Source organism: Herpailurus yagouaroundi, unplaced genomic scaffold (assembly GCF_014898765.1).
Source record: "Herpailurus yagouaroundi ecotype Mexico unplaced genomic scaffold, PumYag 187, whole genome shotgun sequence".
Classification (NCBI taxonomy): Eukaryota; Metazoa; Chordata; class Mammalia; order Carnivora; family Felidae; genus Herpailurus; species Herpailurus yagouaroundi.
The window spans coordinates 9342852-9357473 of NW_024412418.1; the positions used below are offsets into that span (position 1 = coordinate 9342852).

The 14622-nt window shown below is 46.5% G+C and overlaps 1 protein-coding gene across 3 annotated transcripts in view; it reads right to left on the reverse strand.

The window, feature by feature from the left end:
* Positions 1-4155: 4155 nt before the first annotated feature.
* EXT2 (exostosin glycosyltransferase 2) overlaps positions 4156-14622 on the reverse strand; it is a 146345-nt gene continuing 135878 nt past the window's right edge. Inside the window, exons 12-14 of one of the 3 annotated variants that reach the window (XM_040495385.1) lie at positions 13739-13867; positions 11918-12000; positions 4156-5613 (exon numbers count right to left, since the gene is read on the reverse strand). In XM_040495385.1, the coding sequence (XP_040351319.1) occupies positions 5475-5613; positions 11918-12000; positions 13739-13867 (351 nt within the window). In that variant the 3' untranslated portion in view covers positions 4156-5474. Of the gene's footprint in view, positions 5614-7098; positions 8208-11917; positions 12001-13738; positions 13868-14622 lie in introns of those variants that run through there. The other 2 variants (XM_040495387.1, XM_040495386.1) reach the window with 2 other exon arrangements.

The following is a 14622-nucleotide window of genomic DNA, read 5'->3' on the forward strand; positions in this document are numbered from 1 at the left end:
CTCTCTGGACCCGTCAAGAGGCCCAGATCCCAAGTGCTCATTTCAATAACATAAGAAAATAAACATGGGGCTTATTTATAGCTCAGGAAAGGGACTGGGGCAAAAGAACCACTCATTTGGTAATCCACCCTGACGGGGCCAGATAGGATCCAGACCCCCAAGCTCTCTGGTAACAGGGTGAACAGAAATAGGGGCCGGAAGAGGGCCAGCTGCCAGCATCACCAGGTACAATCTTGTAAAGGCCCTGAGAGAAGGGGAAAAGATCTAATACATCATCCCATCTCACCATCCTGGGTCTAAGTGATCTTGCTGCCTCCAGTTCCTAGTTGAGGAAACTGAGGCATGGGAGTGGACTCTCAAGACCAAGGAAGGCTAGGGTTCAACTCAAGGGGAAGGTGCTAAAAGAGGGAAAAAACAAAACAAAACAAAACCCTTGCATCCTCCAGACACTGGAGAAGATGGTGTTAACGGAGTCTTCATTTACAGTTGGGACTAAAACGTAGGTATACAGAGTCCTTGGCCACTGATGGGCTCATGCCATCTTACACAGCTCAAGAGCTCCCAGTAGAGTTGGAGCGCCTTGAGCTCAGGACAGAGTCTTATTCAACTCTATTTCCTGGACCCAGCACAGAGTCCAGCAAAAAGTGTATTTTGATGAATGATGAATGATTAGAAAAACTCAACGACCCAATGAATGTCCTCTTACCTCACCTGGATCAGTAACTAGTTGGTTGTGCTTCAGCTGTGATTACCAGAAAACCAGGCATTCCTTGAGTTTATTCTTGGGCATAGTTGCTAATGATGTAAGTTGGTGGCTATAAATAAAAGCCCAAATAGACATATTCTGAAGGGAAGGCTCTTATGGAGGCTTCCACAGGAAAGCACTCTAGATGGAGTGGCTGGTGGTTTGGGTCTAAGACATATGGACTCCAGTCCCTGCTCTACTGGAACCTCTCAACCCATGTGCTGCTCCTGAGAGGTTGCAGACAAGAGGGAGCTTTGCTGAGAAGCCTCCGGCAGACACAGCTGGCCTGGTACCTCTCGAGCGCCACACGGGCATCCTTCCCTTTCTTTGTCTTCTGCCTGACAGCTCTGTACCCTTCAGGGGACTGGGAAGAAATGCCACCAAGGGCCCAACCACTTGGGAACAGAAGAAAAGAAAAAGCTCTACCCTGAAAAGGTTGTACGATTGTGGAAATGAAATGCCAGACACAGATGCTGGTGACTCAACTGTTGTTTCTGGAAAATGAAAGAGGCCCGGAAGGCTGAGAGAAGGGGCCAAACTCTGCCCAGTCATGTTCCCTGTGATGCCAGCAACAGTGAGTCTGGAATTGAAAAGCCATGGCACAAAGTTGCCTCCTCCCTGAGAACCTGGAAGTCACAAAGCCTGAAGCTGAAACCTGACAGTCCATTTGACATTGGCAAAGGCGGATGAGAGGGTGTGGGTTGAGCTTGGAATGCTCCCACCCTAAAGAGAGGGGAAACCTTAAAATTGAGAGTACAGTGCTGTCTCACTTTCCTCCGCCAGGAGAAGGTCAGTGAAGACTGTTCCCAGATTGCCAGACCATGCTTGGCTGGCACGATGGGGCCACAAGCTATTCCTGATTTTAACTCAGAAACAGAAAACGGTGTCACTGAATATTCTGAAGGGAAGGCTCTTAGGGAGGCGTGGAACAGAACGGGGCTGAGGTGAGCAGACGGGCCCCCCTGTTGCACCTGCTGCAGGCCCTGCAGTGGGAAGCTCAAGCTGCTTCCAGAGTCTTCCTGGATGGCAGCTGCCTGCCAATATGGTGAGCGCTCCTGCCAGAACAGGCTGAAGAGGCCGGGGGCCACTGAGCACTCTGTCCCCGCCTCGCTGTGCCACGGCTCCCTGAGGAGCAGCTGCTGCGGCTTCTGCCGCTGCAGCAGAAGGCAACCTGGGCCCCAAGAGATGGAGAAGGGAGCCTGCCCCAAGAGAAGCCACCGCCCCCAAAGCGAAGGAGACCCACCAGGCTCAGGATGCGTGGCCGGTGAGAGACCTGCAAGTGCCCAAACCTCTCCCTCCCAGCCGGGCTCCCACGGGACCCTCTCTGACTGCCCCTCTCAGTGCCCAGCCGCGAAGTCTCGCCAGAACTGAGCCACTTCCCAAGCGGCCGGCCTCTTACTTCAGCTACTTAAGAATTCTACCGTCAAAGCGTCTTGGATTTTACCCCAGCAATCCTATCTTTTGAGCCTGTGGCGAGAAACCTGCATCTTTTCAAACACTCCTGCCAGAGACGACCATTCCAGGCAGCCGCTGGGGTCACAGGGTTATTAGCAACTCCTTCAACAGAGGACAGCAAAAAAGCGGCTTGCCCCTTCTGGCTCCCAGTCCTGGTCGCACACCCCAGCGTGATGCTCACGGCCTCCCAAAGGCAGCAGAAAAACTGGCCCTAAAAGCCACAAGCTGGAAGCACAGTTGGAAGTACATCAGACTTTGGCAGAGCACCGGGATAGTCGGTTTTGAACTTCATGACACTGAGTAAGAAGAAGAGACAGTAGAGCATCATTTGCAGGAAAGAACCAGAGATTCTGAGAACAGAAGTTGTTGCTTTCCTCTTTAATTCTCCTAGAGAAGGAGGTTTTTGCCTAAACACGTGTGAGGGCTGGTAAAACACACGAGATAAGAATATTAAGAACTACCTAATGCTAACCAGCAAAAAAGTGTTTCCAATCTTGGCATTCCAAACTGGCTCATCCCAGTTGGGTCCCTGGGGGAAAAGGCGAGTGACTCAGTGCACACATTTGGGCCAGGGCCAGGGCCAGCTCAGGTTCATCTTCTGTACAGGCCAGCAGGATGCAATTTCTTAAAAAAGATTTCTTAATCTAAAACCAGCTGTTGTCTGCTGTAGGCCAGAACATGACATTTTAATTAGCATTATTGTTCCGCTTCTGAAACACGGCTCTATGGCATCCCAAGGGCAGATGATCCCAACCCAGGCTTATGGGTGAGGGTTGCTGGTGAGCAGCAAATAAATACACAGAGAAAGGGGTGGAGTCCCCAGGCCCCTCGGAACCCATGAATCATGATCCCCTGCTACATTCTTGCCCCGAATTTCTCCCTGTGACCTGCACCACCTGTCTGTTCGTAGGATAGAACCTCTGAGGTTTGTTTCAAGTACCTAGGATATAATACTCATTCTGCGATAGATACTGTTTTATGCTATGTTGCCAGATCTAACCCACAATATTTCTGGGGGTAGTAAGGTGCCTTAAATGGAATTTTAATGCCCTGAGAAGTCCAGTGACTCCTAACAAGGTGATAAAGTTACACTAACAGAGCCCTCTGGGGCTCCCAATCATCTCCGATGGAAGTGGTCCTCTTCCAAAATCAAAGGGCTGACAAAGTTTTTAAAAAGAAAAGAAAGAAAATATTTACCCTCAGAGAGGGAGACCTGGATTACAAGCCAGCCACTAAGACAGAGGATTCAGTGATGGGAAAAAGAGCAGAAAATCTGAGGTGACGATGCTGAGGGGAAAATACCGGGGGTGAAATACATGCACGTATACAACGTTCACCCGGTTCTTAGCTTCTGGTAGGGATTTAAAGGTGAGGCCCAACCCTTCCACCCACCCTGAATCTTGGAAAAATGGCTGAGGAACCCCAGAAAGGTTAGCAGTACTCATCATCTGTGACAACAGAATTTCCCTTCTCTTGGTTTCTATCCTACCATCCCCAGGATTGTGAATATGAGACTAAGTGCCTTCCCATATCCCCTACTGACAGGAATAGAATTATTCAAATCAGAAGTATTTATTAGGCACCAGTGTTTGAATGCAACACGAGGAATAATCACAGGTTCCGTGTGTGCACCTGCAACGTGAACAGACGGCGGGGAGCGGGGAGGCATCTTGTCCCTTCTTGCCCATTCCACCAGCACCAGTCCCGGGCTCTTGCTCCTCAGTGTGAGAGAGTAAAACTCATGATTCCCGCTTTCAATTTTGTTACTTCCTGAAGTTTTCTCTGACCTCTCGAAGTCTATAGGAATACATTGGAGGTGACTCTTGTTAAAACTACACGTTTAAAATCGATAGCACAGTAACTATTCACCTTCGTGTCACTCAAGAGAACAATGGGTGGCATATTAGTGACTTCAACTGGCACACAACTAGGTTTCAGTAATTATAACCATATTCCAAGCAAATTGTTCTGTATTTTGTGTTCTGGGGACATATGTTATGGCTAAAGCCCAAACTGTGGCTAATCTTAATATTAGAGCCAGATAAATCTGTTTCGAATCCATAACATCTAACATTTGCCAGAGTAGATTTGTTCATCAACAGGGCTTAAAGAGGTATAATTCACACATGTGCAGTATTACTAAATGCTGAAATTTAATGATTTAAATATACCGGCAACTATGGCAAAGCAGTTGTTATAGCAGTATTTAACATTAGCCAGAACCTCCCTGGCTAACGTTAAGTTTACACCGAAAGAAGGAGGGAAATTTTGGAATCCCCTTGGGGTGGGGATCACAACTGCCTCGACTTTTACAACACGGTACCAGCTACAGCAACTCAGTGTATGGTTATTACAGGCCCTCTGTTTTTCCCTAAGAATACCTATGAAAAACTGACTGGATCTGATCAAGAAGCAAACAGAGTCCTTTGGAGGTTTGGGGAGACATCTTGTCTTAGCATGTTTACAGCTTGGAGATCTTCTTCTGCGTGAGGCACATGGCACCAGATATTCCTCTTGGCTGTGTGTCCTCCTGAACGTGGTAGGAGGTTTGGAAACAGACTGGAGTTAAGGCCAGAAGATGGAGGTAAAATACACACAAAAAAGAAAGTTCCTTGGGTTACCAATAATCAGCATTTAAGACATATTGTAAAAAGGAATAAAAAATTATTTTAATCATATTAAAAAGCCAAACCAAAGAGGAATGGTTCATGGAATTTACAGGATCCCAATTCAGCACCGGGTGCTCCACCTACGCCTGGGTCCAGCGCCTCAGGTCCTAGGGCATGCGTCAAATCCCTCTAAGCTGCTGGGATTTTGTGCCAAATTCTTGGTTTGGCTTTTCCTCCTAAAAAGTCACTGATCTGAAATAGCTAAAGGTGAGATATGGGCACGATTTACATGATTCCCCAGATCGAACATGGTTGACAGTTCTGTCTGCTCTACAGTCTGAGGGTCAGTGAAGTTTCCTTTCAGACTGTTCCCTGCAAACAAAGGGAGCCTGGGCTGCATTTAAACCCAGAGTATGCCACAAAGGCTCCCATTTGGCATTTCCAGCAAGAACCCATCGGGGTCATAAGAAACACTAGAATAGTGCACGCAGCGCTCAAGGTGCTTAGACGCTCTCTTCAGGTTCCAGTTCCCGAGGAAGCAGGTTAGGTGTCACAGTCCAGTGTGTCAACTGAAGGTCCCCCACACCCTGATATCAGGGTGCCGGGAGGCTGTGCTCCCCTACTTTGTCCACGCGTCACATTCAGACCTCCGTCACTGATGGGTTTCACAAGCTGCCGATGTTGGGGAAGCTCTTCAGTTTCTCGGGAAAGTCATCTTTGTACAGGACAGGGTCAGCTCGGTGCTCCACCACCTTGAGCGGCATCGTCCCGAAGACTGAAGCAAACTTGTTGATGCACTCGGACCTGAAGGGTTTTGGGTGGGCGCGGGGGAGGCAGGTGAAGAGGGAAAGGGGTAAGGAGAAGAGAGAAAATGTTCAAGGGGCCGACACATGAGAGCAACATACATACACTACTCAATATCAACAAAAGAAATCCAAGTATCGCAAGCCTGCTCCCAGGTTCTTAGAAAAGGTTGGGAGGGTGTGGACACAAGAAGTGATCTGGGGGTGCTGTGACTATTAGTTCAGGGGGAGAGAGTGAACAGAGGATGCTGGCGGGAGGTCACTGGCCTGTGCAGAGGTCAGTCTCTTATCCCCTCCCCCTCAAATTCCAGTCATTCTTCCCCGTCACTACAAGCAGGCCTCAAACCAAGGTGGATCGGCTGCGAACAATTCTTAACCCCGTCTCTGCCAGCTAAAGAGAGGCCAAAGGGTGGAGAGGGAAGGGGCGCCTGGATCTGAGCTTCAGCTCACTGGAGTTTAAAAAGCAGAAGAGAGGACCTTACACCAGCAGCAACGGAAGGCAGAAGGTAACGGGCAGTGAGGCTCACTTCCAAACAGTAAGCCCTTCACTCGCTCAACCAGCGTTTCTCGAGGGCGATGCCGGAACTGCTGGCCACCTTCCACGAGCTCCTCCCCGAGAGCGGGCCAGCCGCTCCCGTGTCAGAACCAGCAGCGACACAGGGCTTAGGGACAGGGCGGCCCAGCAGCGCTGCAGGAGGGGAGACGCCGGTGTCCTTGACTCCAGACCGCCCCCTGAAGCCCATGAGCCATCTCCTCAGAGGTGAGCGGGTCAGGCACGCTGGCGGGAAACGGCTCTGGTCAATCAGGCCAACTGAGTGTGACAGACGGGTAATGAGGACGCTCCCGCATCCGGACCAGAGGGAAAAACAAGCCCATAAACACCGCTTTTGAAGTCAGGGGGACCTCAAGGATGCATTTCAGAAAGGTCAGCGCTCTCTCCCCTCAAGTCGGGCCCACGGCACCCGACAGCTAGGGTAAGAACACACCAACCGGAGGCAGAACCATTTCCCCAAGAGGGGTGGAAGTCCAAGACCCCGACCAGAAGCCTCTCCTGTCCCGAGACACTGCGAGCTTTGTTTCAAATTATTTCAATCAGTAAGTTTTTATTTGAGTCTTCTGAGCTTGGGGAAGAAACCAATTAATAAAGAAGCCAGTTATCCTTAATTCCTTTCTCTTCTTACGTTTCTAAGAGAACGTGTTACCACTTCATTCAGAGCTCTTGGAGCTAATAACATGCCTGTGTCCACCACCATGAACCAACAACTAACACTTATTATGGATTCCAGGCTGCCTTACAAGTGCCCTACATGTATTAGGAACCCACTCCAACCTCCCGACAACCCTAGGGGGTGGGTCCTATGATTATTCCAATTTTCTACTGGGAAGACTGAGAGAGAGAGAGAGGCTGAGTAATATGTCCAAAGGCCAAATAACAGTAAGAGGCAGCACCAAACCCAGGCAGTCTGGCTCCTGAGGCTAAAAAATCTTAATTATGAGATGATACAAATTTATTTATGAACACAATTCTAGAGTCCAAGTGGAGCGGTTGGAAATTAACGACTTTTGCGCTCCTATGATGTGCCAGATAATTTACAAACACGATTTCATCGATTCCTTAAAGTATCCCCCTTGACATGCCCAACGGCTGGTTTACAGCAGCTTCCTGTTATGGGCCGACAAGTTAAAGCTGAGGCCTGAGCCCCAGAGCTGGAAAGTGCCGGAGCTGGGTGTGCAGCCCAGGCCTGCACTGGCAAGAGAGCCTCTGTACTTTCCCTCACCTTACCAAAACGCAGAGGCAATGACTTTCCCTCCTGCCACCACTCCTGTGAGACTCGGGAGGTGGCGGCTGAGGTTCCAAACTGAGAGGGGACCCGGGAAAAAACCGAGGCGTGTCCACAAAGTGCTGCCCAGGAAGCACAACAGCCGTCCTCTCCTCGAGGTACAGGGTCAGGGCAGTGCAGACAAAGTTAGTCTCTCCGAGGTCTTACTTTTGGCAGCTGTTCTGCCTACAAACATGTACAGATTCTTCCAGTTTCCAGTCATTATGCCCGTAGACTCTGGCCAGCAAAGCCCAGCAGGGCCCAACACACAACACAGGTACCGGTGGGTACGTATTAAAGAAGAGCCATGGTTCTTGGCAGAGGATAGCGGCTCCCTGGCCCGCTGGAGAAGACTGAGCACAATGTCTCCTCTGTAAACAGATCTGCCAACAGGGCCGGGCCGCAGGCAGGAGGCCACTGGGGCTCGGGCCAGCTGACTTGTTGACGGCTGCCCCTGGCTGACCCAGGCCTAGTGAGTGCTTCTTTCTCCCCATGCAGCCTGCACCGGAGAAGCCGCCGGCTACTCTGAGTGGTGAAGGTCCTTAACTCTCCGGCCAGGTACTGTCAGTGTTGTCTACCTCCTTTTCACACAGGGCATGTGGGTTGGGGAACAGGTTGGGGTAGACGGTGAGTCTGGTGGTGGCTGGTAGGTGACTTGCGTTGTTCTGTCACAGGTCCAGCCACCTTGTCAGTAAATGCTCCCCTGGGTTGGTTTTATAATCCAGTACAGACAGGCTGAGAACCACCAATGTCTACCTCGGAAGTGCTGAAGTGTCTGTGGGAGAAAGGACTAATGGTTTTCTGTTTTCCTTGTAAACACACGCAATTACCTGAAGTAACCCGGAGCCTTTAGGACTAATGCTGGGGAAACTGGGAAGGAAATAATGTTGCCAGGCATCGTGCTACAGGCTTTCATATGTTATTACTTCATTCATCCCCAGCATATAACACGGTATTTGGCACAAAGAGGCTCAATAGATATTTGTCGAACCCATGAATGGACACTGTAATGTGATAGTTACTAATACACCTATTTTAGGAGATAAGGAGATTGGAGTTTAGCATAAAGTCAATCAATGGTCTTAAGCCAGATAGCTACTAAGTGACAAATCCATAATTTGAACAAAGACTGGCCTGAATCAGAACACAGTGTTCTTTTTCTTAAGATCAGCACCGTCTGCCATATTCCCTTACCTTGTTGAAGCTATTGGTCAAAATGAACAGTTACATAGTCTTCTGGTTTTCTGGCTCTTAAAGAATTAACAGACCATCCTGGAAATGGATGCTGGCAGTAAAAGCTACTTTCCTACACAACTGTGATTTCTGCTCCAAGACCCCAAATATAAGAATAAATAAGCTTATTAAACCACAAAACCCAACACAAGGTCATAACTTGCAAAGTGGTTAACTTGCTTCACTGTTTTGTGCAAAATGTGAATTTTGCAAAGGGAACTATTAAGAAAGAACAACAAATGAACCATTCTACAACTGTAACTCCACTTCTGGATCTACCCATGATGGCTTAAATCATGCCTTCCTCCCTCCCGACCTAAGTGCCTTATATAATTAATTTAGTGATTCAATCTTTAATCCAAATAGTTTTGCTCCCAGTTTCTGATTTCCAGATTGATTTCCTCTGTTCCCTATCAAATTTCTCAAAAGGGTATTCTACATACACTAACTCTACTTCCTCACCACAGACTCACACTCCATAACCCTTAAGCCCCACTGCTCCATGGCATTATTTTTTTTCAAAGTCACCAATGACCATTTAATTCAAAGATCTTTTCCCAGTCTGCATGTTTCCTGCTCCTCCCTTGCTTCTGTGCACTATAGACCCTGGGTCTCTCCTGGCTTCTCCGGTGGCTGCTTCTCTGTTTTCGTTACTCTTTCTGTCTCCTAAATGTCAGAATTTCTCAAGATTCTGCCCTTGGCTTTTCTTCAGTCAGTGGCCATCTCTGGGAAGATGTCTTTCAGATATGTACCTTTGTTTTCATCTTCTTCCTGAAGGTTCCACATTTCCAACTGCTTGCTCCATATCTATATCTGCACATACAGAGGGAAAGACCCCCAAATCTTCACCAACCTGACTGTTCTCCAACTTTGCCCATGGTTAAAGTCTCCTCTCGTCCTTGTTAATTACACTGTTAAAGGTGCAACCATCTGTGTTCCCTCCTCCCTTAGCTGGCCGTCTCCCCCTGACTTATTATTATTATTATTCACACTGTTGATGGTACTACCACTCTTCCTGACTCGACATCTAAGCTCCCTCTGTCAATTCCTTCTCCATAACTTCAAGTTCTAGCATATCTTCCTTTGGGTGAAAAAGCATCTCTGAATATTTAATCCATCCCTTCCTTTCCACACTCAACTTAGCTCAAGCTTCCCATTTCCATATGTACTTCCGTCAATTTCTTCGCCTTCATTCTACTCTGCACCACTTCCAAATTAATCTCAAAACAATACTTTGATCAAGCTCCGTTGTTCAAAAACTTTCGACGGCATGTCAGAGCCTGAAGAAGTTCGTTCAGGCTCCTTCACTGGGCAGTCCTTCAGGGTCTAGCACCAACAGGACAGAATTCTACACTCTAGCCACACCGGACCCTTAACTGCCTGCCAGATACACCTTCAACCTGATGACTGGAACCTTCAACCACCTGGTTTCCCCTGCCTGGGATCTCCTCTTCTTGTCCAGTGATCCTAGTGATCTTTGAAGGCTTATTTCAAGTGCCATCTTTTGCAAAATTATTCTAGTAATCAACCTAGTGAGAAGCCACGTCTCTTTCCTCTGACCAATTATAACATTCTGAGCCTCCCTTATGGTATTTATCACATATAGCTTTGGATTGTTACACACACAGAGGGGTGTGTGTGTGTGTGTGTGTGTGTGTGTGTGTGTGTGTGTGTTGCTGTTAATTATAAATTCTGACAGAATCTGATTTAAGCCTAACAACATCTGGGTAGTCACCTATTCTATTTTCAAAAGTCTGTTCCCAACAGGAAGCCCCCGCATCTCCCTTAGTTACTGTAGTCAGTGTTTAATAATAATTATATCTAACTTAAATCTCTCTCACCGTATTTTAAGTCTCTTTACATTGGTCATCTCAGTGGTGCTGGAGAAGAATTGCTTAGCCTTAGCATGAACTTCAAGGCCATTATCAGGCCAACGTTGGTCCCTAAAATTCCTATCTTACACCATACAACCCCATCACTTTAACTCAGCCTACTCAACAACCAATTGCTTAATGCTATGAATTCTCCCAACACAAAGAATGGAGGTGGGTTTAATAATAATTTCGTGTACTCCAATATAACTATAATTGGGGTCTCTTCCAAATGAGCTATGACAGTCATTGTGACCGCCCTTGACTGTGTAGTAACTATGATACCCGTGACAGATATTTCCAAAATCACAATAATATGTCATTTCACACTGACAATTAATAAAAGTCATGTCATTTGGGTAAAATATTTATATATGAAAGAGATAAAAGGATTATTTACAGGGTAGGAAAGAAGTAGGAATACGAAGGAGTAAAGCATTATAGAATCCAGGCCAAGTGAAACAACTTTCTGCACAAAAAGATCTTCCAGGCTTTAAGGATTTTAACACGGTGGATAGATTTCAGAAAGACTGCAAGCAGACCCACATGGGACCTGTGGACACCTGCGCTAGATATCTCATTCTCTAAGGGCCACTACAACCTTCCCTGAGTGCACTTTGGTCCCCTGACAGCACTGCTATGGGATGTCCGGGCTTGTTGTCTTATGTAAGGAGCTGCCTTTTGGAAGAATTAGGTTTGATTCAGGAGATGCCAAGCTTGGGGACCTTCAGGATACAAGTGAGAATGGTGAGGTCTAGGGAAAGATTATAACGATCCGAAGGGAAGATGTAGGTTTCCCACTCCTTTTACATCCGCTCCCCTACGAGGCTTAGTATTATGTCTCACACAAAAGTATGCTTGTTGAGTGACTGACTGAATTGAAATAAAAGGAGGATTTCAGAGCTGACTTGCTCCTCTCACTCTGTAATGTAAAGAGCTGTGCTTTCCATTCTGTTCTTGAGGTGTTTGGTCAGAAAAGGTAATTTGCCTCTAGGTTTGGTTTCATTCCTTCTAATCAAACTTTTATTGTCACGTGGAGATACCCTGCAAAACAATGCCATATTCTCTTGGAATTAACTAGCCTCCACCCAAATGACTGTGGATGGCTGACTGTTAGTCCACATGGAGAATCTGACTTCAGGAGCTTAAGGCCAGCTATATTTTTAAGACCCTTCTAGCCATTACAAATTGAGTGAGTAGCATTCCAAATTAATTCTTTGGGTGACCTGGGCTTGAACTAACCCAATTCCCACAGTGCAAAAGGAGGTGACTATGGCTACCAGCTGCTGTCCTTATATCTCCAACAAGTCCCATAAACAGGCCCAAGGCAGGAAATGGGGATCAGAGGCTAGGGCAGACTTTTGGTTAGAGGCTCGCTCACCTCTCCACCATGTGCGTCTGGTCTAGCGAAAGCCCGTCAATGGCTGTGCACTCAGGACACTTGAATTTCTTTCGCGGTGTTACCTGCCAGAGAAGTACAAAAATACACCTGGCCGTCAGTGCCAAGGACAATAAAATCACGCTTGTGGCAACACTCTGCATGCTTCTGTTCTGTAAGCTGAGCTTCCTGCTCTCTCCACACGCACACACGCACGCGTGCGCGCACACACACACCCCTCGCCATTCCTCCATTCAGTTCTGTCTGGCTTGGCCAACGGCACAACTCACAAGGGCCCAATAAAAAAGGCTTGGAGGGCTTTTTCCTTCTGTAACTGGAAAGAAGTGGTGATGACAAGCTCCTTAATTCCTGTTTAATGACTGTTTTCTCACTGCCAAGGTCCTTGTATAAACACCATTTGTTCTTGCAGCCATAAGGGCGATGAAATACAGCTTCCCATAACTTTCACCGTAACCTCGGTTCCAAGAGGCACTCTGTTTCCTTCTTCCAGCTAATGGCAAATGCTTTGAGCAGCACCATGCTCCTGAAGGTGCCAGCTTCTTTTGCAATTCCCTTCAATCAGGACAAAAATCCCATGGTCTCTCGCCCTCTGAATTCCTTTCCCTGACTCTCCCTCCCGCTCTCCCGAACCTTAAACTCCTAATGATTTTCTTAGCAAACCCAGGGAGACTGTTATCCAAACCCAGTGAAGCTAAAGAAAGAGCAGAGAGAGGTTGGGCAGGGGGAGAATGCTAGATAACTAAGGCCAGGCTAAGAAGCACACAGATGACAGAACGACTGTCCAGAGGGAGCCGGCACAGCTAAAATCTCTTGAAGCACATCAAAAAGCAACTCTGGAGATAAGAGGGGTTCCTTTAAAACTAAGTTTGTGATTTACATATTGGACTTTTTCTTGCAGTGAGCTGTTGACTAAGTTAGAGGGCAGGGGGAGGACTGGGTCAAGTTTGCAGATTACAGATAGGGACTCTTCCTCTTTTTTAGTCACTTTGGTTTAATCTGACTTCTCCCCTCAATTAACAGCATGAACAATCAGTGGCGGCCATACCACGCTTCCAATGTACTTCCAGTACGGCAAGACTCCATTATAGGAATCTGTCCTTGAAGCACAGCCCATTTTTATATGGAATCCGAATTCGGAAGGAAAGAAGGTCAGGATGAGTCCACTCATAAAAATAAGGAAACTCTCTCTTCGTATCTGGGGATCTGGGTTTGAGCAAAATCTACATTTCAGAAACAGACACCCATTACAGATACAGAGATCCCCATGTGATCCTTGTGTACTCTCAGCTTTTATTTATTTTTTTACTCTTAGCTTTTAATATGTTATGGGAAAGATACTTTTAAAAACTGGTAACTGATATTTTAAAATGTTTAGAAAAACTACAGTTATCATTGTACAAAGTGTACTATCTTCTCTATGTCTATAAAAAATAAAAATCAGCTACTTTAAGAAAGATGTAAGTTGCATTCTTTAACTAACAGATCTAGATTCCCTATCAGCTTTGAGAATAAAGTTTTTTAAAAACGTGATTTGTAGACTGACCATTACAGCCTTTATCTCTCATACTGGAGATTAAAAACTGTAACTAAAGAAACTGTATTTAAAAAAAAGAAAATATGTTTAAATTATCAAAGCCTAGCTTCAGCGTTACAATGTGACTGCATCTTAAAGCTAAAAGAGAGCTTAAAGTCATCCAATCCAACACTTCATTTATACTTATGAGAACTTCTCAGGCTCAGAGAAACAAAGACTTGCCCAAGATCACAAAGTTAGCAGCAGAGCTGGACCAGCATGCCTCCTACCTTGATGACAGCTTTTCCCGTGACGTTAGCTACCAGGAAGTTCATGGCAATGTCTTCACAGTTCATATGAGCATCCACCCAGTTCTTGATATCCCCAGGCATTTTGTAGGTATACAGGTAATTAAAATACTGTCAGGTAAGACAAAAAGAAGAAAGACGCAAATGGCAGCGGGCCACGGTTGATGGGGCCACTTAATGGTTGATGGTTAAGACAAAGAGTCACTTAATCATATTGCAGAGACAAGCTTTCTCTCATAGGATTAATCACAAGGCTGTAAAAAGTATTAGAATGCTTTTGGTCAGGTGATCAAGTATCTTTAATACTGTCATTCTTTTAAAATTCACCTATTGTTGGGGCACCTAGATGACTCAGCCGGTGAAGCATCCGATTCTTGATTTCGGCTCAGGTCATGATCCCAGGGTCCTGGGATGAAGCATCATGTCAGGCTCCAAGCTGAGGGTGGAGCCTGCTTAAGATTCTCTCTCTTCTGGGTCGCCTGGGTGGCTCAGTCGGTTAAGTGTCCGACTTCAGCTCAGGTCATGATCTCACAGTTGTGAATTCAAGCCCGGCAATGGACTCTGTGCTGACAGTGTGGACCCTACTTGGGATTCCTTCTCTCCCTCTCTCTCTCTGCCCCTCCCTCGCTTGTGTTCTCCCTCTCAAAAATAAACTTATAAAAAAAAAAAAAAGATTCTCTCCCTCTCTCCCCCACTTGTGTGCGCTCTCTCTGTCTCAAAACCCCAAATAAATAAATAACATAAAAAATAAAAATCACCTATTATAAGCAGCGTAGGTAGAGCATGAAGCCCTTGAATGCAGATGCTTCAGACTCATGTTCCATGTATTTAGTAAGTAAAATATCATTCAGAGACACACTGTATAT